General features: G+C 40.5%; 1 protein-coding gene and 1 pseudogene across 1 annotated transcript; both read left to right on the top strand.

The window, feature by feature from the left end:
* The first annotated feature begins 5,643 nt into the window (after nucleotides 1-5,643).
* On the top strand, nucleotides 5,644-6,972 carry LOC143884000 (putative aspartic proteinase GIP2 pseudogene; annotated as a pseudogene).
* A 14,718-nt stretch (nucleotides 6,973-21,690) lies between these two features.
* Nucleotides 21,691-22,986, top strand: LOC143883993 (putative aspartic proteinase GIP2). Its single transcript, XM_077387340.1, has one exon. It carries the CDS (start codon nucleotides 21,691-21,693, stop codon nucleotides 22,966-22,968), a length of 1,278 nt encoding a protein of 425 aa, XP_077243455.1. The 3' UTR covers nucleotides 22,969-22,986.
* Nucleotides 22,987-23,459: the final 473 nt, after the last annotated feature.

The following is a 23,459-nucleotide window of genomic DNA, read 5'->3' as shown; positions in this document are numbered from 1 at the left end:
GGATGTGGACAAGGTGGAGTTCACATGTTTGTATCTTATGGGAGATGCAAAATTATGGTTGCACACAAGATCGGAGGACAAGGGTCGTCCTCTTATCACAACATGGGAGGTTCCTCTAAGGGTGGGGGAATGGAAATGAGTTTCTGATTTCTTGGTGATTCCGTTGGGTGACTTTGGAGTTATTCTTGGCTTAGATTTCTTTGTGCAAGCCAATGTATACTTGTTGCCTTACTTGAGGGGATTTTTGTAATGGAGGTGCAAAGTCCATGTTTTGTGCCGACTGTTGTAGTCAATATGGAGGAGATTGAAATGTGCTTAGTTATCCGGGTGGAGGATGGGCTAAGGAAGGAGGCTATTTCAACCACATTGACAAAGGACATGTGGCACAAAAAGAAACAAGTATTGGCAAAGGCATTTTGTGAAGAGAGTACAAAATTGGGGTTAGAGGAGAACCTCAATGAGAAGGACCTACCAATGGGTCCAACGAGGGCGTTGGATGGTTTAGGTGGAGGAGGTTTGTCACCCTCTTAAAATGTTGGCACACAGATTGGTTTGTGGTGGCACCTTGCACCCTTGCCAATGTGCACTTAGAACATCAAGGTGGGAAGAAGGCCATGGGACCAAGGCTTTGGTATGGCTTAGAGCATAGGTGTGGGCTATGCATAGCTTGCACGGGCAAGCATTAGTGGGAACCTAACCTAACTCAAGTATGGACTGGTTGGGCACTGGTTGGGTGGACACTGGATTCGTGGGCACTGGATCATTAGTGTGCATTGGATCATTGGGCACTGGATGGTTAGCACTGGTTTGCGGGCACTGGCTAATGGGCACTGGCTAGTGAGCATTGCATAGTGTGCACTGATTGGTGGGCACTGACTGGTGGGCAACAGATAGGCAAAACCAGGGCACAGGTGTGCATGTGACAATTGGCAAGCGCCTGTGTGTGTTGGCACATGGAGGCAACGGTTGTAAACGGTTATGATTCAAAACTAAGGCATTGCTTGGTCGTGTTCAAAGGTTTGGGCACAAGGAGGGGAAAGCAAAGGCAACTGGTGGGCGTTCTTGCACACATGGCAGCAAGGCATAGGCATGCATTTGCACATTGTGAAGACTTCCAAAGGCAATCATGGCTGGGTGGTTAGGCAACTGTTATGCCACATGCTGGCTTATCATTTGTAAGTGCTTAGGCACACGGATTGTGCAATTTGTATGTAATGGGTGTTTTATGTGCAAAATGCCCAAGTCTGTTGATGGGCAACAGATAGGCAACATAAAGGAAGATAGGCTGTTGATAGGCAACAGATACGCTGTTGATAGGCAACAGTTAGGCAACTGTTGTGAGTTTCCTTTGTAATAGCTTTTGCCTTAAGAGTTTGAGAAATAGGATGACAATGGAGTTGCCCGTGGAGTAGGCATTGTTTGGCCGAACCACATTAAAAAAGTCTCTTGTGTTGTATTGTGTATGTTCTTGTTTTATTGTGTGATATTTGTGTGTGCAAATTTGAGTGGCTGACTAGTGTAGTGCTAGGCCATCACGGACAGCCCTTTTATCAAAGGAATTTTGATTTTTGGTGAGTTGCCCCGTGACAATAACCGAGTTGGGGACTGAGAGTTAAATCAGACAAATAGTCTCTTCACATGTTAGCAATCTTGTTCCTCTTTTTCTTGGCATTTCTTCCCTTAAAATGGCAAAACTACTCCAATGCATTGTGGCATGTGGGGGATTTGTTCGGTTCCACTCTCTATCTTTTTTGGGTGAGTTTCCTGTTAAGTTAAACAGAGGGAATCGGTTCTCAGCCCTCTGTGATGCCAATAACTGATTTGCTCGTTTCCTGCCTAGTCATAATACTAGTTCAAATATATTCAAAATGTTATCCACATTCAATGGTAGCGTGAATATCATTCCCCCATTAAATAACATATTCAGATGTATTCTCATCACCTTGACATGCACAAATGGAGAAAGCTGGAGGTTAAAGATTGCCCAAAGACTCCCAGGCAGCTAAGGTAGTAAAAAAATACCATGCTCAACTTGGAGAAAATGAAGACAGAAATTAATTGGTTCAAAAGCCTTGCAACTAATTAAACCAGGAAGTGAGAGTAACTACCCTATATCTCTCAAGAATAGGAACAAGGAGACTTTATACCGACCCATGTAAAGACTCTCTCCAATGAACTTGTCTGAAACAAACTAACCAACAGCCCCCAAGACCCAACCCTTTGGTGAACAAGAAAAAAACACATCAAGTAATATGAACATTGATCTCTGTAAGATTCACTATAGACAAAAACTTGTGTCTCATGCTAAATATTGAAGATTAGAACATTAGGTTCTTCCACACTATCATTGTGTGCACAAGGAACATAAAGAATGATTGGACTTGGAAACATTGATGGATCTAGTCACAATTAACCCAAATTGACTAGAAAAATTAGCATGATCCTAACTGCTCAATTCGATCAATATCTAATCCACCTGGATGATGAATCACTACCAGAATACAAGACATATGCTTAACACTTACATTCTAGAAGTCGATCCTCTTTGCCCATATATCCTCATCATCAGGGGCGGAGGTACATATGGCCTAAGGGGGGCCATGGCCCCCCAATGACTCGCAAAATCTCTTTTATATTTCATGGATGTACATACATGCTTAGGTAGTTTAGTGGACACGGCTCCCCAATAACCAATACAGACAAAGTGTAAATTAGCCCGGCCCCCTAAGTGTAAATTCATGGCTCTGCCTCTGCGGCTCTGCCCATCATTTTTGTGAAAATCCTCAAGTTACCCTAGATATAGTGCTTCACAACAGTAAAATCATTCCCATTTCCACATCTATAATGGTCCCAAAGATCTCCCACTTGCTTTTTCTATGATATCCTCATCTCCAGCAGCTGTAGGAACATTCACACAAAAATTGAATCCTTCAGCATGGACAATGACATTACTATTAATAAAACAAATCATCCAAAGCTCCCTCTCCCTTAGGTCCCACGAGAATTTGGCACCATTCTTTAGAGAATCGTGAACAAACTCCATGGATGGAAAAGAAGCACTATTTCCAATGCTGGCAGATCCCTCCTCAAGACTGTAATTGCAGGCATTCTAATTACTCCATGTCAATCGTTTTCATCCCTACATACTTGTTGGAAAATTGTGAGAAACTACAAAGAAACTTCTTTTCGAAAATACAGCAGACCCCAAAGGGCTAGCTTAACCTTATTGGAAGGAAAACAATTTGTAAACTGGGTTTGAAAACTCCTACAAAACCCAAGATATCTGATCCAAAATGTCACTGCGAACTACCTACACACTCATCAATCCCCTACTGCATATACACCCGTCTAGAGACTAAGAGTTCCTTTGCATGGAGAGAAATATTGAAAGCCTATCCAATTCTTAGATGTATAGAACTGCACTTATACTACCTCTTACATTGGTTGAAGATGTATGGAAGTACAATTAGGACTAATAATTAATGATCCATCTATCTGCAAAATATACTAACCATGTTTCTTTCTACTATTATTCACTATCTTTTCAATAATTTATGAAACTCAGCACATGCTAGGGCATACTTTTTTACCCCTCATGCTATGATAGGTACGCCCAATAATGTATAACTATGCCTAACATGGGTGGGCCCCACCATATGATGGGTGGAGTCCAATAATTTCTAACCATGCCTAGCATAGGTGGGGCATATCATTTTACACCTCGTGTTTTGATGTGGTGGGCTCACCATCTCCACAAAACCCATGCATAGTGTGGGCCCACCATTTTGCACCTCATATTATTCTTCAGATGGTGCCACAGCTTTCATCTCATGTATTTTATGGGGTGGGGCCTACCATTTTACATCTCATGTTTTTATATATGAGGTGGGGGCCACCGCCTCTACCCCAACCCCTGCATAAGGTAGGGTCTACTATTTAACCTTAATGTTATTGATGGGTGGGGCCACCATCTCAATCCAAACCTATGTTATAGGGTAGGGCAATTTTACACCCATGCCATAATGCTAATAAATTTATAATCTCTTATATCTTGTTACCCAGACTAGGAACAACATTGTTCCTTTGCTGATAATTTAGGCACGTTCGGCAAGGCTTTTCATTCTCACCCGATTAAACGGGCGAGAAACGGAGTGATGAGAAATTTTAGAAATGGTTATTTATCACTTAGTAGAATCCTGATTGCAGGAAAAATATTTCTTGTGGAAAAAATTTCCTAGAATTTTTTCTTCGCCTCCACGATTTAGAGGGAAATGATATAGTGATGGCTTATTAGAGGGATGCTTTTATAAATTGAAGGTCCCTCTGGAAAAACTTGAACTACATGGGTGCAGGTTACTTTTTTCCATTTGTATTCAAACAATGGAAACCAAAGAAATTTCGGACAAGTTTTTCCTTCCCCAACTTCTCCAGGAAATTCCTGAAATTCAAAGAGGGCCTTAGTGACAATATCAATATTGATGGGCACCATCCTCGAATGAGACTAGGCGGCATGTTCTCCTCTTGTATTTTTCCCTATAATCAATAAAACTTGAGTTGTTGGCCTCGAGTTCTTGGAGAATTTCTCGGTAAAAAAGACGAAGAGGTTTTGCATCTAACATTTAAATGGGATTGTCAGAGCTTTTTGGGAACTTTAAATAACCTTTTGACAGCCCTTTAAACACTAAAAGACAAGAAGCTTTCCCTAGGGCTGCAACTCTCGGGTCAGGTTCTCTAAAACACTACCCTGCCAGAGAAACTATTTTGGATCGGGTCAGGTCGGGTTTTTCTTGAGAAAACCCAAGATTCATAAACCCGGCCTTACCCGAGGTAGTGTCTCGGGTAGGATCGGGTTGGGTCAGGTCGGGTTTTTTCATATTCTCGATATATGATTGTGACAATTCTATTTTTGATACATTGGGATAACTTCTAAGAGGAAATGACTACTGATTTTGAATGATTTCAAGTATATAATCAATCACATTTTGCAAATGAATCTAGGAGTTGGTCTATGCCACTAGTAGTGACCAGTGCGGATATTATGCAACAAGGTATCGCTAAAAATCTATAATCAAGTGTATGAATTTAAGAAAGAATCAAAGAACCAATATTTCCACATCATGACCATTTCAATGACAACAATTATATCAATATATAGAAAAATAATTTGCTATGTTATTCAAGAGATATTTAAGGAAGTCATAGTACACCTAAGTAAGTCGGTTCTTTAAGCCAAACCCGACCCTACGCAAGATTGAGCCAGATTGTTCAAGCTTAAACCCAACCCCCAGCCAAGACCCATGATTTCTAAACCCGACCTATGTTATTTTCAGGTTGGGTCGATGCGGGTCGGGTAAAACCCGGCCCAAGTTGCACCCCTAGCTTTCCCCACCTATCAATACAGTAAATTGCTTTACCAAAACCAAGGAGTGCCGGAATCAATTTGGATATCTACATAATTTAGTGAGTTAATGATAGTCATTTGCCAGCATACAAAAACCGACCCAGTCAATGTTCAAAGTCAAAGATAAAGACCCAATTGGCAAGCAGCCATGGTTGATTTCTCTTTTCCCCGGCGGCAATTCCCCACACACAAATCCAAAACAGTGAAAATATATCACTATAAAAGAATAGCTACACACATCTTTTGTTCAACATTATCTCCTTCTACCTTCCTTCATGGCTTCTTGTTTTCATGTCTTTCTCTTTTCTCCTCTCCTCCTCCTCATCTGTCTCTCACATGCCCAAACCTCTTTCCGACCACATGCACTAGTCCTTCCAGTATTGAAAGATCCCTCTACTCTCCAATACATAACAACTTTGGAACAAAGAACCCCTCTAGTCCCATTAAAGCTAGTAGTTGATCTAGGCGGTCAATTTCTATGGGTCGATTGTGATGAAGGCTACGTATCTTCCTCTTACCGCCCATCTCGCTGCCGCTCGGCTCAATGCTCTCTCGCCAAGTCCGGCGCGTGCACTGGCACAAACACATGCGGAAACTTCCCGGAAAACACCATAACCAGCACAAGCTCATTCGGGGATCTTGGGACAGATGCAATCGCCCTCCAATCCACCGATGGATCGAATCCTGGCCGTGTAGTCACCGTTCCACACTTCCTCTTCAATTGTGCTCCCACTTTCCTCTTACAAGGCCTTGCCACCGGCGTTAAAGGAATGGCAGGCCTCGGTCGCACCCGAATTGCGTTGCCTTCACAATTTGCGGCTGCATTTAGCTTCCATCGGAAATTCGCACTGTGTCTATCTTCCTCTACTACATCCAATGGTGTCATGTTTTTCGGAGATGGACCTTATATCTTACTCCCAAATAATGATATCTCCAAGTTACTTACTTACACCCCCCTCTTCATCAACCCGGTAAGCACATCCGGAGTTTCTTCACAAGGCGAACCTTCCGACGAGTACTTCATAGGAGTAAAATCAATAAAAATAAATGAGAAGAATGTGATTCTAAACACTTCCTTACTATCTATCAACAATGATGGCTTCGGCGGAACAAAGATCAGCACGGTGAATCATTACACTACTCTTGAGACTTCAATCTATGAGGCCATTACTAAAGCTTTTATTAGAGAAGCCAAGTCTAGGAAAATCTCTCAAGTGGCGTCGATAGCGCCTTTCGGAGCTTGTTTTAGTTCCAAGACTGTTGGGGTTACCCGACTCGGGCCGGCGGTACCGTTCATTGATCTTATCTTACAGAATGAGAGTGTTTGGACGATTTACGGGGCGAATTCCATGGTGTATGTGAACAATGATGTGGTTTGCCTGGCATTCGTGGATGGCGGTTTGAACCCTAGAACTTCGATTGTTATTGGTGGCTATCAGTTGGAAGATAATCTTCTACAGTTTGATCTGGCTACTTCAAAGTTAGGGTTTAGCTCGTCTCTCTTGTCCAGGCAAACCACATGTGCCAACTTCAACTTCACATCCAATGCCTAGAGAGCCATTTTATTTTAATATTCTGTCTTTTCTTAATGAATGCCTTTAATAATCTGTCTTCGCCTAGATGGGTCCCATGGTAGAATAAATTAGTTTATTTTTTCTTGTATTTTCTCTCGAGGTGAAGAGGCTGATCTTCCCTCTAAGAAGATCAAAGATGTTGCAAACCGATTTGGGTTCTGTTCTATTGTTATATTTAGAATAAAATGGGCTAGGCTCATTTATAGTGGTCTTAATGGTGAGTGAAATTTCTGTTTTTGTCAGTGTATTGCATTTAAAGAGGCATCTCTTTCAGTGGGACGTAAAGATTTTCAAGTTTTCTTTGTTTCAATGAAGTGTAATAAACTTTTGTGATATTGTAGCTAAAGAAAGGCAATTGATTATTTAATTAGGTGACAGATGGGATCCACCTATGTCTATGTCTGGGTCACGATGGGTTCAGATATCTTGTCAGTCCGATCCATTTAGAGAGTTCTTTGGTGATCCTATCCATTTCAAATTGCGCAGTCCATTGGAGTGTCCTAAGTCCTACTTACATTGTACACGGTTATGACTTAAGGTCCATTGGAGTCTTACACATCCTGCTTATATTTTACACAGTTAATACCTAGGATCAAGGGATGGAAGAGGGAAGAAACTCGAGCCAGAGGAGATTTAAACGAAAAGCGTAAAACTGCAACATTGTTTGTCATTTTTAGTTGAATTTTTAAATGGTACAAAAATGCTCCTCATATATAAGCTTTATAAATGAAAGTGTGAAAGGTATTGTTGTACATTGGCACCCATGATTCGGATATAGGATGCTCATGCAGATTTTTGTTGCTGTGGAACGACAAATTACTCCTAAAGCTTAAGCGATTAGAGTTGGTGTTATTTAATCATTTTATACTTCAACCCTCTCCACGCGTGACCATTCTCTTTTTGGGTTGGTCATACACATGTAATTTTTAATATCATTGAGTTGTTGGGCTTCGAACCCAGGCCATGAGGCAAATTTAGAGGTGTAACTTGGGCTCAACCTGAAAAAAATCAGGTCGGGTCAGGTTGAACTCAGGTCAGGTCAGGTTTGGGTTGGAAAGAAGGGTTCCTCATGAACCTCGTCGGGTTGGAAATTGGGTCGGGTTCGGGTTGGAAAAAAGGGTTCCTCAGGCTGGGTTGGACTCAACCTGACCCAACCCGACCTGAGTAGCACCCCTAGAGGCGATAACTTTGATACCATGTGAAACGCCCAATCATTCCAAAAGCTTAAGCTATTAAAGTTAGTGTTTGATGGGGTCCGGACTCAGCACTGAGGGAATCCGGACTCAGCACTGAGGGGTCCGAACTCAGCATCCAATTAACTGCTGGCACGTGGCCCTCACAAGGACCGTTGGAAGGCCAACACCTGTCTCCACTAGGTGTGGCACCTGGACCAATCAGGGACCTCCACCTGCCCTTCTTAGGTATGAGACCTGGTCCATACAGAGGCCACCACCTGGCTCAGAACTACCACCTGTCCTAGACAGGTGGCTCAGAATCACTATAAATAGCCTTCACTTGTGCTAAGGTGAGGGTCCTGAAAATCTGAGAACCAAAACTCTAAGCTTTTTGCTCTGACATTGCTCTGCACTCCTGCTCATACTGACTTGAGTGTCGAAGCGCCCGTCCGGAGTATCACTCCGGGTTGGTCCTCTGACCCTTTTCTTTCTTGTCTGTACTCTGTGCAGCGCAGGACTCAACCAGCCCCTCAGTCGTGGCTCGTTAGCTCGGACCACCCAGCCCTACCATAACCTGTTACCGATTTTAGGCCTAACAGTGTTATTTAATCATTTATATTTCAACTGCTGCTATGTTCAAAGGTGAGAGCCACTGTGTAAAAGTCATCATGCCTCGTTGCATTACAACGAGCTCAGGAGTTATTTTGGACTTTTCATACTAATGATTTTAATGACAGCTTCAAGTAGGCTCCACATTAGAGAGGGGTTTCCCATCTTAATCAAGACAGATCACATATCCGTTGGAATTGTAGACTTTTAAAATAGAGAAATCCTTTTGAACAGGCGTTGTTTTCATGAAAAGGAAAACAGTCCTCGCTGTATAGCATGTACCCATTGCCACATGTACATCATCGTCACATGATTCTAGATCATTAATAGAGCTTGATGAAAAGTGTGTTCATTTTTTATAAGGGATTTGCTAGGGTCCAAATGCCCTTATTATAAAATGGGATTTGTTAGGGACATTAGCAGAAATGCGTTTCACGGCTTGCATGACAAAGCAGCCACACAAGCTCACATTTCAGTAGATTTTGTCTTATTCATTTCATAAAGAGCCACAAAATACCTTTATGCGAAAGTCCCTAGCAAATTAATCCCTTATATCCGCCCTTTTTATTACCGGGGACACCCAGAGCCCGTGTATCAATGACTAAAGTGGGGCTGATGTACTTGACGTAAGAAGAATTCAATGGACCAGATTGCCACGTACACTGGAGCTAGTGTCCCTAGTAATCAAAAGGGGCGGATATATCACTTCCCAGAAAAAAGTCTCAAAACATTTATATTTTTACCCAAACATGTGTAAAATGAAGGAAAAATGAAATCTCCAATGCATCTAAGATAGTGCCCTTTACACATGTTTTGATAAAAATTAGGGGTGCAACTCGGGTCGTGCTCAACCAAAAAAAAGTCAGGTTGGATCAGGTTTCTTTTGGGTTGGGTTTTACTAACTCGGGTTGACTTCGGGTTCGGGTTTGGGTTCGAGTTGAGGGCTTGGCCAACCCGACACGAGTGAAACCCGACATTTTTTTAGTTTCTAATTTGTACATTTAAAGCTTAAAAACTCCAGTTGGTTGGGTCGGGTTGGAACTCGGGCTGAGTTGGGTTCAGGTTGGAAAAAATGGTTCCTCTAGCTGTGTCAGGTTGAACCTCATCGGGTTGGAACTCGAGTCAGGATCGGATTCGAGTTGAGTTAATGGTTCCTCGGGTTGTGTTCGAGTGGGTTCGGCCCGACCCAACCCAACCCGAGTTGCATTCCCTAATAAAAATGTCTCAAAACATGGGCATTAGGGGTGTCAATGGATCCAGACGATCCGATGGACCATCCGAATCCAAACTTTAGTGAACGGGATATAAGCATACCAAGAGGGTCCCGATTCCCAATCATACGATCCGAAAATTTTGGATCGGATCCGGGCATGCTTCAAAAGTCCATAGGGACAGTCACGATCCGAAATCATCTTACAAAAATATCCTCAAAAGTCAAAATCATTATAACATCAATGTTAATAAGTGGGGGAATTCTCGTCAGAATAGCCCAAATCTTTCTCATAGTTATTGGTTTCCAACTTTCCATCATTATTGAACGTAGAAATCTCCTCCTTGCTTTTCGAAATAAATCTCCTCTTCCTTCCCTTGTAAGTAACCCTTGCCCATTTGCCGAACAAACATCTCATCTCATCTTCTTTTTGGTAACCCTAACCAGCTACTCCAATGACACTATCACTTTAACTCGCTACCCATTGCCCTCACCCTCGCCATTGCCGCAACCTTGCCTTCCCACTTTCCCCCGACCAGTAAGCACAAAAAACCCTTGTTATATTTTTGGTTTCTATTATATTCTTAGTATTCTAGAATCTGGATATGTTTTTAGTCACATTTTTGAAGTCTATCACCAATTTTTTCTAGTGGTTATGATGGAATGATCCAGTTCTTGGACTTTTAGAGGGTCTAAGGTACTGTAAAAAAAAAATCTATACGCCTGATAATTTATCTAAGCAAGGATTTCAGCCTGAGTAATGGGGAAAACTATATTATCAATTATTTGGATGTAAGCAACTCAACGGGTTTTTAGGGTGGTGATAAATTCACCCCTATATTTCAAAATGGACTGTACATTCCACACCGTAGGATGATCCAAACTGTCCATTTGATGGGCCACAGTGTAAATATGTTGTGCCCCAAAAATCATTTCCATAGTATGATCCGAGCCCTCTGATCTATAGAGAAACTAAATATAATCAAACCTCGATAGATCGGACGGCAAGGATCATCCTATGGAAATGATTTTTGGGGCACAACCTATATACATTATGGCCCATCAAATGGACAGTTTGGATCATCCTATGGTGTGGGCTTTACAATGAATTTTGAAATATAGGGGGGTTAATATTGTAATAGAGCAGGGTGAATTTATCACTGCCCGGTTTTTATCACAGAGTTTTCCTTTTGGATTTTTTATATGGTGTAAGGCCTTACAACTATACGGTGGAGGTACCACCATTGATATTTGATCCAACAGGAGCTCACTTTTTGAGAAGCTGCTATTGGATCAAATATCAAGGGTGGGACCTCCACCGTACAAAGGCCTATATTAATTTGTGTACTAATCTTAGTAGGACATACTAGGACACTCCGATGGACGGTCCGATTTAAAATCGATCGTGATCGTGATGTGGAAAGTAGGATCCGAAGAACAATCCAAATCCAACCCGACCGATAAGAAATTTGAATGGATCGTGACCGTGACATAGGTGGATCCGATTCGAAGGGGATCCGTTGACACCCCTAATGTGCATCCCTAATAAAAAATGTCTCAAAACATGTGTATTTTTATCAAAACATGTGTAAAATGATTATAAATTATGAAGTTTCCAATACACCTGCTGGTGATTTTCCCCCCAAAATGAAATATGGCGTACTTGATTTCTGTGAAAAATAGAAAATAGATGAGTTAGATAAACCTTCTCGATGCGACGAGATGAGGTACAGACTATGTCGCTCTCTTTAAGGTGAATTTGAGCCTCTGCGAAAACTTACTCCGTTGCAACAGATCTAGCCACAATCACCCCAAGGATACAACAACCCGATTCACCGGCGATCTCTAAGAAATGCACGTTCGAAGAGATTCGAACCATTAGAACACTCTAATTGCCCAACAAAAATACATAAAGTAGAAAGAGAAAGAAGAATGTGAAAGAACATTGTTTGCAGAGAAGAAAAAACAGAAAACGGATAGAAAACAGAAAGGTCTCTATTAGGTTTTTCTGTGCTATAAAAAATACAGGTTGGTCTCTGTTTTTATAAGCTAAAAGTTTCCGTTCAATACACCCTTTAATATAGTAATGACACCCTTTAATAATAGAATAGTTTAAATGACGTTACAGATGCGAAAGATCGCATCCCAAAAGTCACTGTGCGCAAGAATGTCGAAGTTATTCGCCGAGAACTTTGAAGTTATTCATCAACAACGACAAAGTTTTTACCAAGAACGGCAAAGTTATTCGCCAATAACGTTGAAGTTCAACGATAATTTATATGGCCAGTAACAAAAACAAAAATTAAATTTACAAGGAAGTGAAAAAGTTTCAAGTCACACGCGTGGCTGGCCGACCCGCGCTAGGTGGCGCGCATGTGTGGTATAGCCAAAAGCCCACCGGGTCTACTTGGTGGCTTATGTGCGTAGGCCTCTTTCTTCTCTTCTCATTCACAATGCAAGAGAAGTGAACAGCTATACAAATTCATGAACCTTTCCTCCACTTTCTAATACGGGACTATTTACTTTTGTGAAGGAAGAGTGAAAACTCATTTTTCAAACTAATGTGGCAGATTTGTAAATGACACAAATTTTTAGAAATACAAAAGAATGCAATTTTATTATTAAAATATCAACAATTTTCGACTTATTTTAATTGAAAAAGAATAAAAATATAACTTGTGCTGGGCAATCAACGAAGCAACACGCATAATAAAGGTGACTATGTGTAGACCTCGATCCCGAGGACGGTGGCGAAGATACGAGATCCCCGTCGATCCTCTGAGATCTCCACACGTGAAGGAGAGCTCTACCAAGGAACTCTCGAAAGAGTGCCCTGACAGCTTGAGTGTCGATGTAAAATGAGATACCTCTTGATTTGGGGACTAGCCCGGAACCGAAACGTACTTGAAACAAAGAAGAGTCGTCATCCAAGGAAGTAGGCCCTGGATCCCATACTATACTCTATCACAACGGATAACCAGAGATACAAAAGTTTTCGCCTGATGACGAATGAAAAAGGTGTTAGGCGCCCCCAATTCGCCTGAGTGTAAACACCCGGTCTCTTATGCTACTTATTTATTAACTTTGAAGATTTTTGGGGCGAAATCATATGAAATGGGAACGAATATCCCCGAGAAGACGTCTACCTAATCAGGCATGACCGGGGGATGAAAATAATAAGCACACACAAAATTAAGTGAAATAGGTGTCACCTAAGCATAACTAGGTTATGAGTGTCATGCCTAGTTGGTGTCTAAGTTCTTATGGGCAAACACATGCATACTACAGCTAAATGTATAAAGTTTGTACATGAAAGTAAGAAAACACAACAAAACACACAACATGACTCGACACTACATACGATACGACACGACAAACCTTAGACTCTAATGTGAAGCTTGACTCGGACCAGGATAACCATCCCGGCTGCTCCACGTATCCCGGCCTCAGGAAGAATCAGAGTCAACGTAGTTCGGTGGCCTATTCTAAGCTACGATCCCTAAATGTGCCTAGACCACACTAGATTCAACACGACACGACTCGACTCATGTTTAAGTATTTTAGACACGCCTATATGGTCCTAAACTAATGCAGGTGGGCCCTACATCCTATGTGTAACTAGGCTGTATGTCATAAGGAAAATAATGTGTTAACTAAGTGCATCCTAATCTAGTCATCGGCTCGACTAAGTGTCTAACCGACCACGACTTGAGGCCTCCTAACTCTAGGGACACTCACTCGAAACACACAAAGCATCAACATAACTAGGACAGACTCCTAACTCTAAAACACCCCAAACATTTAGGATAGACTCCATATCTATGGGAAGATCTTTTCAAAAATAGTTGATTTTTAAGAGTTTTTCACTTTTTTAGGGTTTTAAAATATTTATTTTGAAATGTTTGACTAGACTTGAGATGTGAGTCCTAAGCTGCCTATGTATCCCGTGGAAGGGGATCAAGTCAACGTAGTTCGGAAACAGACTCTTCTACTACACTCCTAATGACTTATAACTTTTCAGATGATTTGAATTTTTCAGATGTTTTGATGTTTTGAAAGTTTTGAATATTTTTTAGTTTTCATATTTTCAAGTGTTTTAGATGTTTTGAAGTGTTTTGAAGTGTTTTTGTTGTTTTTGACTCAAGAGGACAGATTCCTATCATCATAAGGGTAGGAAAAACTTCTAATATCCCGCAAAGGTTGGACATAATCCAATATTTTGCAGGGGAGACAGAATCCCGACTCTGCAAGGGTTGGATAGAATCCTATGCCTTGCAAGGATTGAGCAGAATCACATGACTTATGAAAGGTTGGACAGAATCCTAGCTCCCTATGACGGTAGGATAGACTCTTGAAAGACCGACTCTCTAACTAAGGACATGCTCATATGCTAATAGACTGACTCCTAAACTGGTGACTCTAAGAGGGGAGTGCTAATAAGACTAGGCTAATTTCCTAAAACAAAGAGATAACTGGGGCAAATGAGACAAAGCCTGTCTCCAATGGCAGAAACAACTAGATCTAATGAGACACTGAATGTCTCTTATGGAGGGCTCCAAGTATCCTTATCATCGCCCTTGCAATGATAGAATAGAGGTTAGGCAAATAAAAGACTAAGTCAGTCTTTTAATGAGGTGCAGCTTATGAGACTTGAGGTAGTCTCCTATGGGTTGACTCACTAATGAGACAAAGCCTGTCTTCCAAGGGTTTGACTTTTTCTACATGAGACATAGCCCGTCTCCTAAAAGGGTGGGCTCAAGATGACTCTTTCATTGCCTTGCAATGAATGGTTTAATGTCTGAAAGTATGCATAACTAAAAAACTGGGCAAGTCTTATAAATGAGGGGAGTGCTACTCGGACTAAACAAGTCCGCTAAGGATGGGCTATCACCTTCATCACCTTTGCAATGAAGGAAGGATTCTATGGTTTAAACACGTCTAAAGAGTTAACAAGTCTTCTAAATGAGAGAGGGGCGAGCTACTCGGACTAAACAATTCTACTAAGGATGGGCTTGGGCTAACGCCTTCATCGCCCACTAGACTAAGCATGAATCAAGCATCAAAAATACGCATTTGCATTCTACATGTAAGCTGAAAATTTGTATTTAAAATTATACTCTCCAAATTGCAAAACTAGCAATAGTGATACACATAAAAGTTGTAGGAGACACATTATGGAACATTTGATTGGTTATGCATTTCAGCCGGTTCTCGCCGGAAGTAGCTGGAAAATTGTCATCTTTGGGCTGATTTCTGATTTCATTTATGCAGTTTTATTTTTCAAAACTTCTGATTTGGTTTTGCAAAACAAAGGATCAAAAATACATTTTCAAGAAAAGTGTTCAACTATAAAGTTTTAGAAAATTTATCAAAGAAACTTTTCTCCGTTGACAATTTTGGCTGGATCTTGCCGGAAGTGGCCAAAATACGACCATCTCTGGGCAAATTCAAATCTGGAAATATAGTGTTTTTTGGCTGACATCTTAAAAGTAGCATAACGTTTTCATTTTTCATCATTAAGTGCCTCGTCAGATGCCAAATCGAAGATCTCAGAAAGATCTAAAACTTCTGTGTATATCACTTTTGCTTGATCTAATCAGATTTTAGTGAAAAATTAAAAATAAAATTTGGACAGCATGTAATTCAACACAATTTCATGACATTTCACATCAAAACTTCATTCAAACACAAGATTTATGGAAATTTGACACAAATATATGATAATACATGCTGATTAGGCTTAGATCTAACCATGTTAGTTCCAATTTTCAAGATATTTAAGGAATTCTCACAAAAAATGCATAGATTCACCATTTTAACCTAAATTTTCAGCTGAAATATTGAAATTGGCACAACTTCTTCGCTTCTTGGCCAAGTTTAGGCCTTTATATGCCAAAGCGAAGATCTCAACAAGCTCTACAACTCTTATGGAAGTACAATACTCAATTCTAATCGAATTTTAGTGAAAAACTCAAAAAATAAATCTGGACAGCATATATATTTGAAATTTTTCAACATCTTACAAGAGCATTTCACATCAAAACCCTAGATCTATCATTGATTTCACTAGATATTCACATCACACACATATTAACATATAAAATTTTGAATTCCAAAGCCTAATACATCAGATCTAAAAATTTTCACAAAAATCATCAAAGAATTCAGCATTTTAACCATAATTTTCAGCTGAAATCTTAAAATTGGCATAACTTCTTCGTTTCTTTACCAATTTTGGGCCATTATACGCCAAATCGAGCTCTACACCTATGCCTGAGAAATTTTCACAAATTCCAACCGAAAATTGATAAAAATGGCAAAAATGAACCTGAACAGCACTTTATTTTGTCATTTTCACATCGAAATTCAACTAGAATTCAAAATTTAAGGTGAATTGCTTTAGATCTTTATATGAGACATGTTTTTAAACATATTTTGGTAGATTTTTGCCCTACGTTAGTCGATCTAATCATTTTTAAGCATTTTCCACTTAGATTTCCCATTTTAGGTTAGATTTTCAAAGAAAACTCAAAATCTACTAACCTTGTGCTCTTCTCTTGTATCTCTCCTTGAAATAGTCTTCTCCTCATTCTTTTTCTCTTTAGATCTCCTTCTTTATCTCTTTAGATCTCCTTCTTTATCTTTCTAGATCTTCTTCTGTCTCTAGAATTCTCTCTCTCTAGAAAGCTCTCTCTCTAGAATCTTCTTTCTCTCTATAATCTTCTCCCTCTATCTAGAAAGCTCTCTCTCTTCCACTCTCTAAAATTAGATTAAGAACCCTATTTTTTCAAATGTGAGCCCAAATGCTCTATTTATAGAGTTTTTCCTTAATTTTTGTCCCCTTTTAGTCTATAGGACAACCTCTTTTTCAAAATTTTATTTTGATTTTGGTTGCAAAAGGGTGGTCTAAAGAGAAAAATTTAAGTAAAAAATTAACATAATCTTATCCTCTTCTATTATCCTAAGACATCCCTCCTATGTATTTTATATTTGATTTTGCTGAAAATGGGTGGTTTCGGGAAGAAATTAGGTCAAAAAATTAGAGTGGGATAATTCACCCCCCTTCTGTAATTGCACTACGACATTGCTCGGCTCGTTCGCTGGGCAAACGTACTCGGATTCCGAACAAAATTTTACAGGGATCTTGGTGGGACCCTAAGCTAGCCTAGGGTGGAATTTGGGGTTCCAATTCAATGATTTGATGGGGTTTGTACTCAAACAAGGGGGGATAGGGCCCGGTCAAAATGGGGTGTCTACAGCAACAGATACGCTGTTGATAGGCAACAGATAGGCAACAGTTAGGTAACTGTTGTGAGTTTCCTTTGTAATAGCTTTTGCCTTAAGAGTTTGAGAAAGAGGATGGCAATGGAGTTGCCCATGGAGTAGGCATTGTTTGGTATACCCACGTTAAAAAAGTCTCTTGTGTTGGATTGTGCGTGTTCTTGTTTTGTTATGTGATCTTTGTGTGTGCAAACTTGAGTGGCTGACTAGTGTAGTGCTAGGCCATCATGGGTAACCCTTTTATCAAAGGAATTTTGATTTTTGGTGAGTTGTCCCGTGACACTAACCGAGTTGGGGACTAAGAGTTAAATCAGACAAATAGTCTCTTCACATGTTAGCAATCTTGTTCCTCTTTTTTTTGGCCTTTCTTCCCTTAAAATGGCAAAACTACTCCAATGCATTGTGGCATGTGGGGGATTTGTTCGGTTCCACTCTCTATCTTTTTTGGGTGAGTTTCCTGTTATTTTAAACAGAGGGAATCGGTTCTCAGCCCTCTGTGATGCCAATAACTGTTTTGCTCGTTTCCTGCCTAGTCATAAACTCATAATACCAGTTCAAATATAATCAAAATGTTATCCACATTCAATGGTAGCGTGAATATCATTCCCCCATTAAATAACATATTCAGATGTATTCTCATCACCTTGACATGCACAAATGGAGAAAGCTGGAGGTTAAAGATAGCCCGAAGACTCCCAGGCAGCCTAAGGTAGTGAAAAAATACGATGCTCAACTTGGAGAAAATGAAGACATAAATTAATTGGTTCAAAAGCCTTGCAACTAATTAAACTAGGAAGTGAGAGTAACTACGCTATATCTCTCAAGAATTGGAACAAGGAGACTTTATACAGACCCATGTAAAGACTGTCTCCAATGAACTTAAACTTGTCTGAAACAAACTAACCAACAGCCCCCAAGACCCAACCCTTGGAGAACAAGAAAAAATCACATCAAGTAATATGAACACTGATCTCTGTAAGATTCACTATAGACAAAAACTTGTCTCTCATGCTAAATATTGAAGATTAGAACATTAAGTTCTTCCACACTATCATTGTGTGCACAAAGAACATAAAGAATGATTGGACTTGGAAACATTGATGGATCTAGTCACAATTAACCCAAACTGACTAAAAAAATTAGCATGATCCTAACCGCTCAATTCAATCAACATCTAATCCACCTGGATGATGAATCACTACCAGAATACAAGACATATGCTCAACACTTACATTCTTGAAGTCGATCCTCTTTGCCAATATATCCTCATCGTCAGGGGCGGAGGTACATATAGCATAAGGGGGGCCATGGCCCCCCAATGACTTGCAAAATCTCTTATATATTTCATGGATGTACATACATGCTTAGGTAGTTTAGTGGACACGGCCCCCAATGACCAATGCAGGCAAGTGTAAATTAGTCCGGCCCCCTAAGTGTAAATTCCTGGCTCTGCCCCTGCTCATCATTTTTGTGAAAATCCTCAAGTTGCCTTTGATATAGTGCTTCACAACAGTAAAATCATTCCCATTTCCACATCTATAAGTGTCCCAAAGATCTCTCGCTTGCTTTTTCTATGATATCCTCATCTCCAGCAGCTGTAGGAACATTCATTCACACAATAATTGAATCCTTCAGCATTGACAATGGCATTACCATTAATAAAACAAATCATCCAAAGCTCCCTCTGCCTTAGGTCCCACGAGAATTTGGCACCATTCTTTAGAAAATCGTGAACAAACTCCATGGATGGAAAAGAAGCACTATTTCCAATGCTGGCAGATCCCTCCTCAAGACTGTAATTGCAGGCATTCTAATTACTCCATGTCAATCGTTTTCATCCCTACATACTTGTTGAAAAATTGTGAGAAACTACAAAGAAACTTCTTTTGGAAAATACAGCAGACCCCAAAGGGCTAGCTTAACCTTATTGGAAGGAAAACAATTTGTAAACTGGGTTTGAAAACTCCTACAAAACCCAAGATATCTGATCCAAAATGTCACTGCGAACTACCTACACACTCATCAATCCCCTACTGCATATACACCCGTCTAGAGACTAAGAGTTCCAAATCTTGAAAGCCTATCCAAATCTTAGATGTATAGAACTGCACTTATACTACCTATTACATTGGTTGAAGATGTATGGAAGTACAATTAGGACTAATAATTAATGATCCATCCATCTGCAAAATACTAACCATGTTTCTTTCTACTATTATTCAGTATCTTTTCAATAATTTATGAAACTCAGCACATGCTAGGGCATACTTTTTTACCCCTCATGCTATGATAGGTATTACTATGCCTAACATGGGTGGGCCCCACCATATGATGGGTGGAGTCCAATAATTTCTAACCATGCCTAGCATAGGTGGGGCATATCATTTTACACCTCGTGTTTTGATGTGGTGGGCTCACCATCTCCACAAAACCCATGCATAGTGTGGGCCCCACCATTTTTCACCTCATATTATTCTTCAGATGGTGCCACAGCTTTCATCTCATGTATTTTATGGGGTGGGGCCTACCATTTTACATCTCATGTTTTTATATATGAGGTGGGGGCCACCGCCTCTACCCCAACCCCTGCATAAGGTAGGGCGTACTATTTACCCTTAATGTTATTGATGGGTGGGGCCACCATCTCTATCCAAACCTATGTTATAGGGTAGGGCAATTTTACACCCATGCCATAATACTAATAAATTTATAATCTCTTATATCTTGTTACCCAGACTAGGAACTGACATTGTTCCTTTGCTGATAATTTAGGCACGTTCGGCAAGGCTTCTCATTCTCACCCGACTAAACGGGCGAGAATCGGAGTGATGAGAAATTTTAGAAACGATTATTATTTATCACTTAGTAGAATCCTATTTTTTAGGATTGCAGGAAAAATATTTCCTGTGGAAAAAATTTCCCATTTGGTCAAGCCCTTTGCCCTGTTAGGATTGCAGGAAAAATATTTCTTGTGGAAAAAATTTCCTAGAATTTTTTCTTCGCCTCCACGATTTAGAGGGAAATGATATAGTGATGGCTTATTAGAGGGATGTTTTTATAAATTGAAGGTCCCTCTGGAAAAACTTGAACTACAGGGGTGCAGGTTAGTTTTTTCCATTTGTATTCAAACAATGGAAACCAAAGAAATTTCGGACAAGTTTTTCCTTCCCCAACTTCTCCAGGAAATTCCTGAAATTCAAAGAGGGCCTTAGTGACAATATCAATATTCATGGGCACCATCCTCGAAATGAGACTAGGCGGCATGTTCTCCTCTTGTATTTTTCCCTATTATCAATAAAACTTGAGTTGTTGGCCTCGAGTTCCTGGAGAATTTCTCGGTAAAAAAGACGAAGAGGTTTTGCATCTAACATTTAAAGGGGATTGTCAGAGCTTTTTGGGAACTTTAAATAACCTTTTAACAGCCCTTTAAACACTAAAAGACAAGAAGCTTTCGCTAGGGCTGCAACTCGGGTCGGGTTCTCTAAAACACTAACCTGCCAGTGAAACTATTTCGGGTTGGGTCAGGTCCAAGATTCATAAGCCCGGCCCTACCCGAGGTAGTTTCTCGGGTAGGATCGGGTTGGGTGCCCTACCCGAGGTAGTTTCTCGGGTAGGATCGGGTTGGGTCAGGTCGGGTTTTTTCATATTCTCGATATATGATTGTGACAATTCTATTTTTGATACATTGGGATAACTTCTAAGAGGAAATGACTACTGATTTTGAATGACTTCAAGTATATAATCAATCGCATTTTGCAAATGGAATCTAGGAGTTGGTATATGCCACTAGTAGTGACCAGTGCGGATATTATGCAACAAGGTATCGCTAAAAATCTCTAATCAAGTGTATAAATTTAAGAAAGAACCAATATTTCCACATCATGACCATCTCAATGACAACAATTATATCAATATATTGAAAAATAATTTCCTATGTTATTCAAGAGATATTTAAGGAAGTCATAGTAGACCTATGTAAGTCGGTTCTTTAAACCAAACCCGACCCTACGCAAGATTGAGCCAGATTGTTCAAGCTTAAACCCAATCCCCACCCAATACCCATGATTTCTAAACCCGACCTATGCTATTTTCAAGTTGGGTCGATGCTGGTCGGGTAAAACCCGGCCCAAGTTGCACCCCTAGCTTTCCCCACGTATCAATACAGTGAAGTGCTTTACCAAAACCAAGGAGTGCCGGAATCAATTTGGATATCTACATAATTTAGTGAGTTCATGATAGTCATTTGCCAGCATACAAAAACCGACCCAGTCAATGTTCAAAGTCAAAGATAAAGACCCAATTGGCAAGCAGCCATGGTTGATGTCTCTTTTCCCCGGCGGCAATTCCCTACACACAAATCCAAAACAGTGAAAATATATCACTATAAAAGCATAGCTACACACATCTTTTGTTCAACATTATCTCCTTCTACCCTCCTTCATGGCTTCTTCTTTTCATGTCTTTCTCTTTTCTCCTCTCCTCCTCCTCATCTGTGTCTCACGTGCCCAAACCTCTTTCCGACCACATGCACTAGTCCTTCCAGTATTGAAAGATCCCTCTACTCTCCAATACATAACAACTTTGGAACAAAGAACCCCTCTAGTCCCATTAAAGCTAGTAGTTGATCTAGGCGGTCAATTTCTATGGGTCGATTGTGATGAAGGCTACGTATCTTCCTCTTACCGCCCATCTCGCTGCCGCTCGGCTCAATGTTCTCTCGCCAAGTCCGGCGCGTGCACTGGCACAAACACATGCGGAAACTTCCCGGAAAACACCATAACCAGCACAAGCACATTCGGGGATCTTGGGGCAGATGCAATCGCCCTCCAATCCACCGATGGATCGAATCCTGGCCGTGTAGTCACCGTTCCACACTTCCTCTTCAATTGTGCTCCCACTTTCCTCTTACAAGGCCTTGCCACCGGCGTTAAAGGAATGGCAGGCCTCGGTCGCACCCGAATTGCGTTGCCATCACAATTCGCGGCCGCATTTAGCTTCCATCGGAAATTCGCACTGTGTTTATCTTCCTCTACTACATCCAATGGTGTCATGTTTTTCGGAGATGGACCTTATATCTTACTCCCAAATAATGATATCTCCAAGTTACTTACCTACACGCCCCTCTTCATCAACCCGGTAAGCACATCCGGAGTTTCTTCACAAGGCGAACCTTCCGACGAGTACTTCATAGGAGTAAAATCAATAAAAATAAATGAGAAGAATGTGATTCTAAACACTTCCTTACTATCTATCAACAATGATGGCTTCGGCGGAACAAAGATCAGCACGGTGAATCATTACACTACTCTTGAGACTTCAATCTATGAGGCCATTACTAAAGCTTTTATTAGAGAAGCCAAGTCTAGGAAAATCACTCAAGTGGCGTCGATAGCGCCTTTCAGAGCTTGTTTTAGTTCCAAGACTGTTGGGGTTACCAGACTTGGGCCGGCGGTACCGTTCATTGATCTTATCTTACAGAATGAGAGTGTTTGGACGATTTACGGGGCGAATTCCATGGTGTATGTGAACAATGATGTGGTTTGCCTGGCATTCGTGGATGGCGGTTTGAACCCTAGAACTTCGATTGTTATTGGTGGCTATCAGTTGGAAGATAATCTTCTACAGTTTGATCTGGCTACTTCAAAGTTAGGGTTTAGCTCGTCTCTCTTGTCCAGGCAAACCACATGTGCCAACTTCAACTTCACATCCAATGCCTAGAGAGCCATTTTATTTTAATATTCTGTCTTTTCTTAATGAATGCCTTTAATAATCTGTCTTCGCCTAGATGGGTCCCATGGTAGAATAAATTAGTTTATTTTTTCTTGTATTTTCTCTCGACAGGTGAAGAGGCTGATCTTCCCTCTGAGAAAGATAAAGATGTTGCAAACCGATTTGGGTTGTGTTCTATTGTTATATTTAGAATAAAATGGGCTAGGCTCATTTATAGTGGTCTTAATGGTGAGTGAAATTTCTGTTTTTGTCAGTGTAATGCATTTATAGAGGCATCTCTTTCAGTGGGACGTAAAGATTTTCAAGTTTTCTTTGTTTCAATGAAGTGTAATAAACTATTGTGATATTGTAGCTAAAGAAAGGCAATTGATTATTTAATTAGGTGACAGATGGGATCCACCTATGTCTATGTCTGGGTCACGATGGGTTCAGATATCTTGTCAGTCCTATCCATTTACAGAGTTCTTTGGGGATCCTAT

Source organism: Tasmannia lanceolata, unplaced genomic scaffold (genome assembly GCF_043159265.1).
Source record: "Tasmannia lanceolata isolate RefF3 unplaced genomic scaffold, GAP_Taslan_0.1 ptg000002l, whole genome shotgun sequence".
In the NCBI taxonomy this organism is placed as follows: domain Eukaryota; kingdom Viridiplantae; phylum Streptophyta; class Magnoliopsida; order Canellales; family Winteraceae; genus Tasmannia; species Tasmannia lanceolata.
This window is presented reverse-complemented; position numbering and strand designations above follow the sequence as displayed.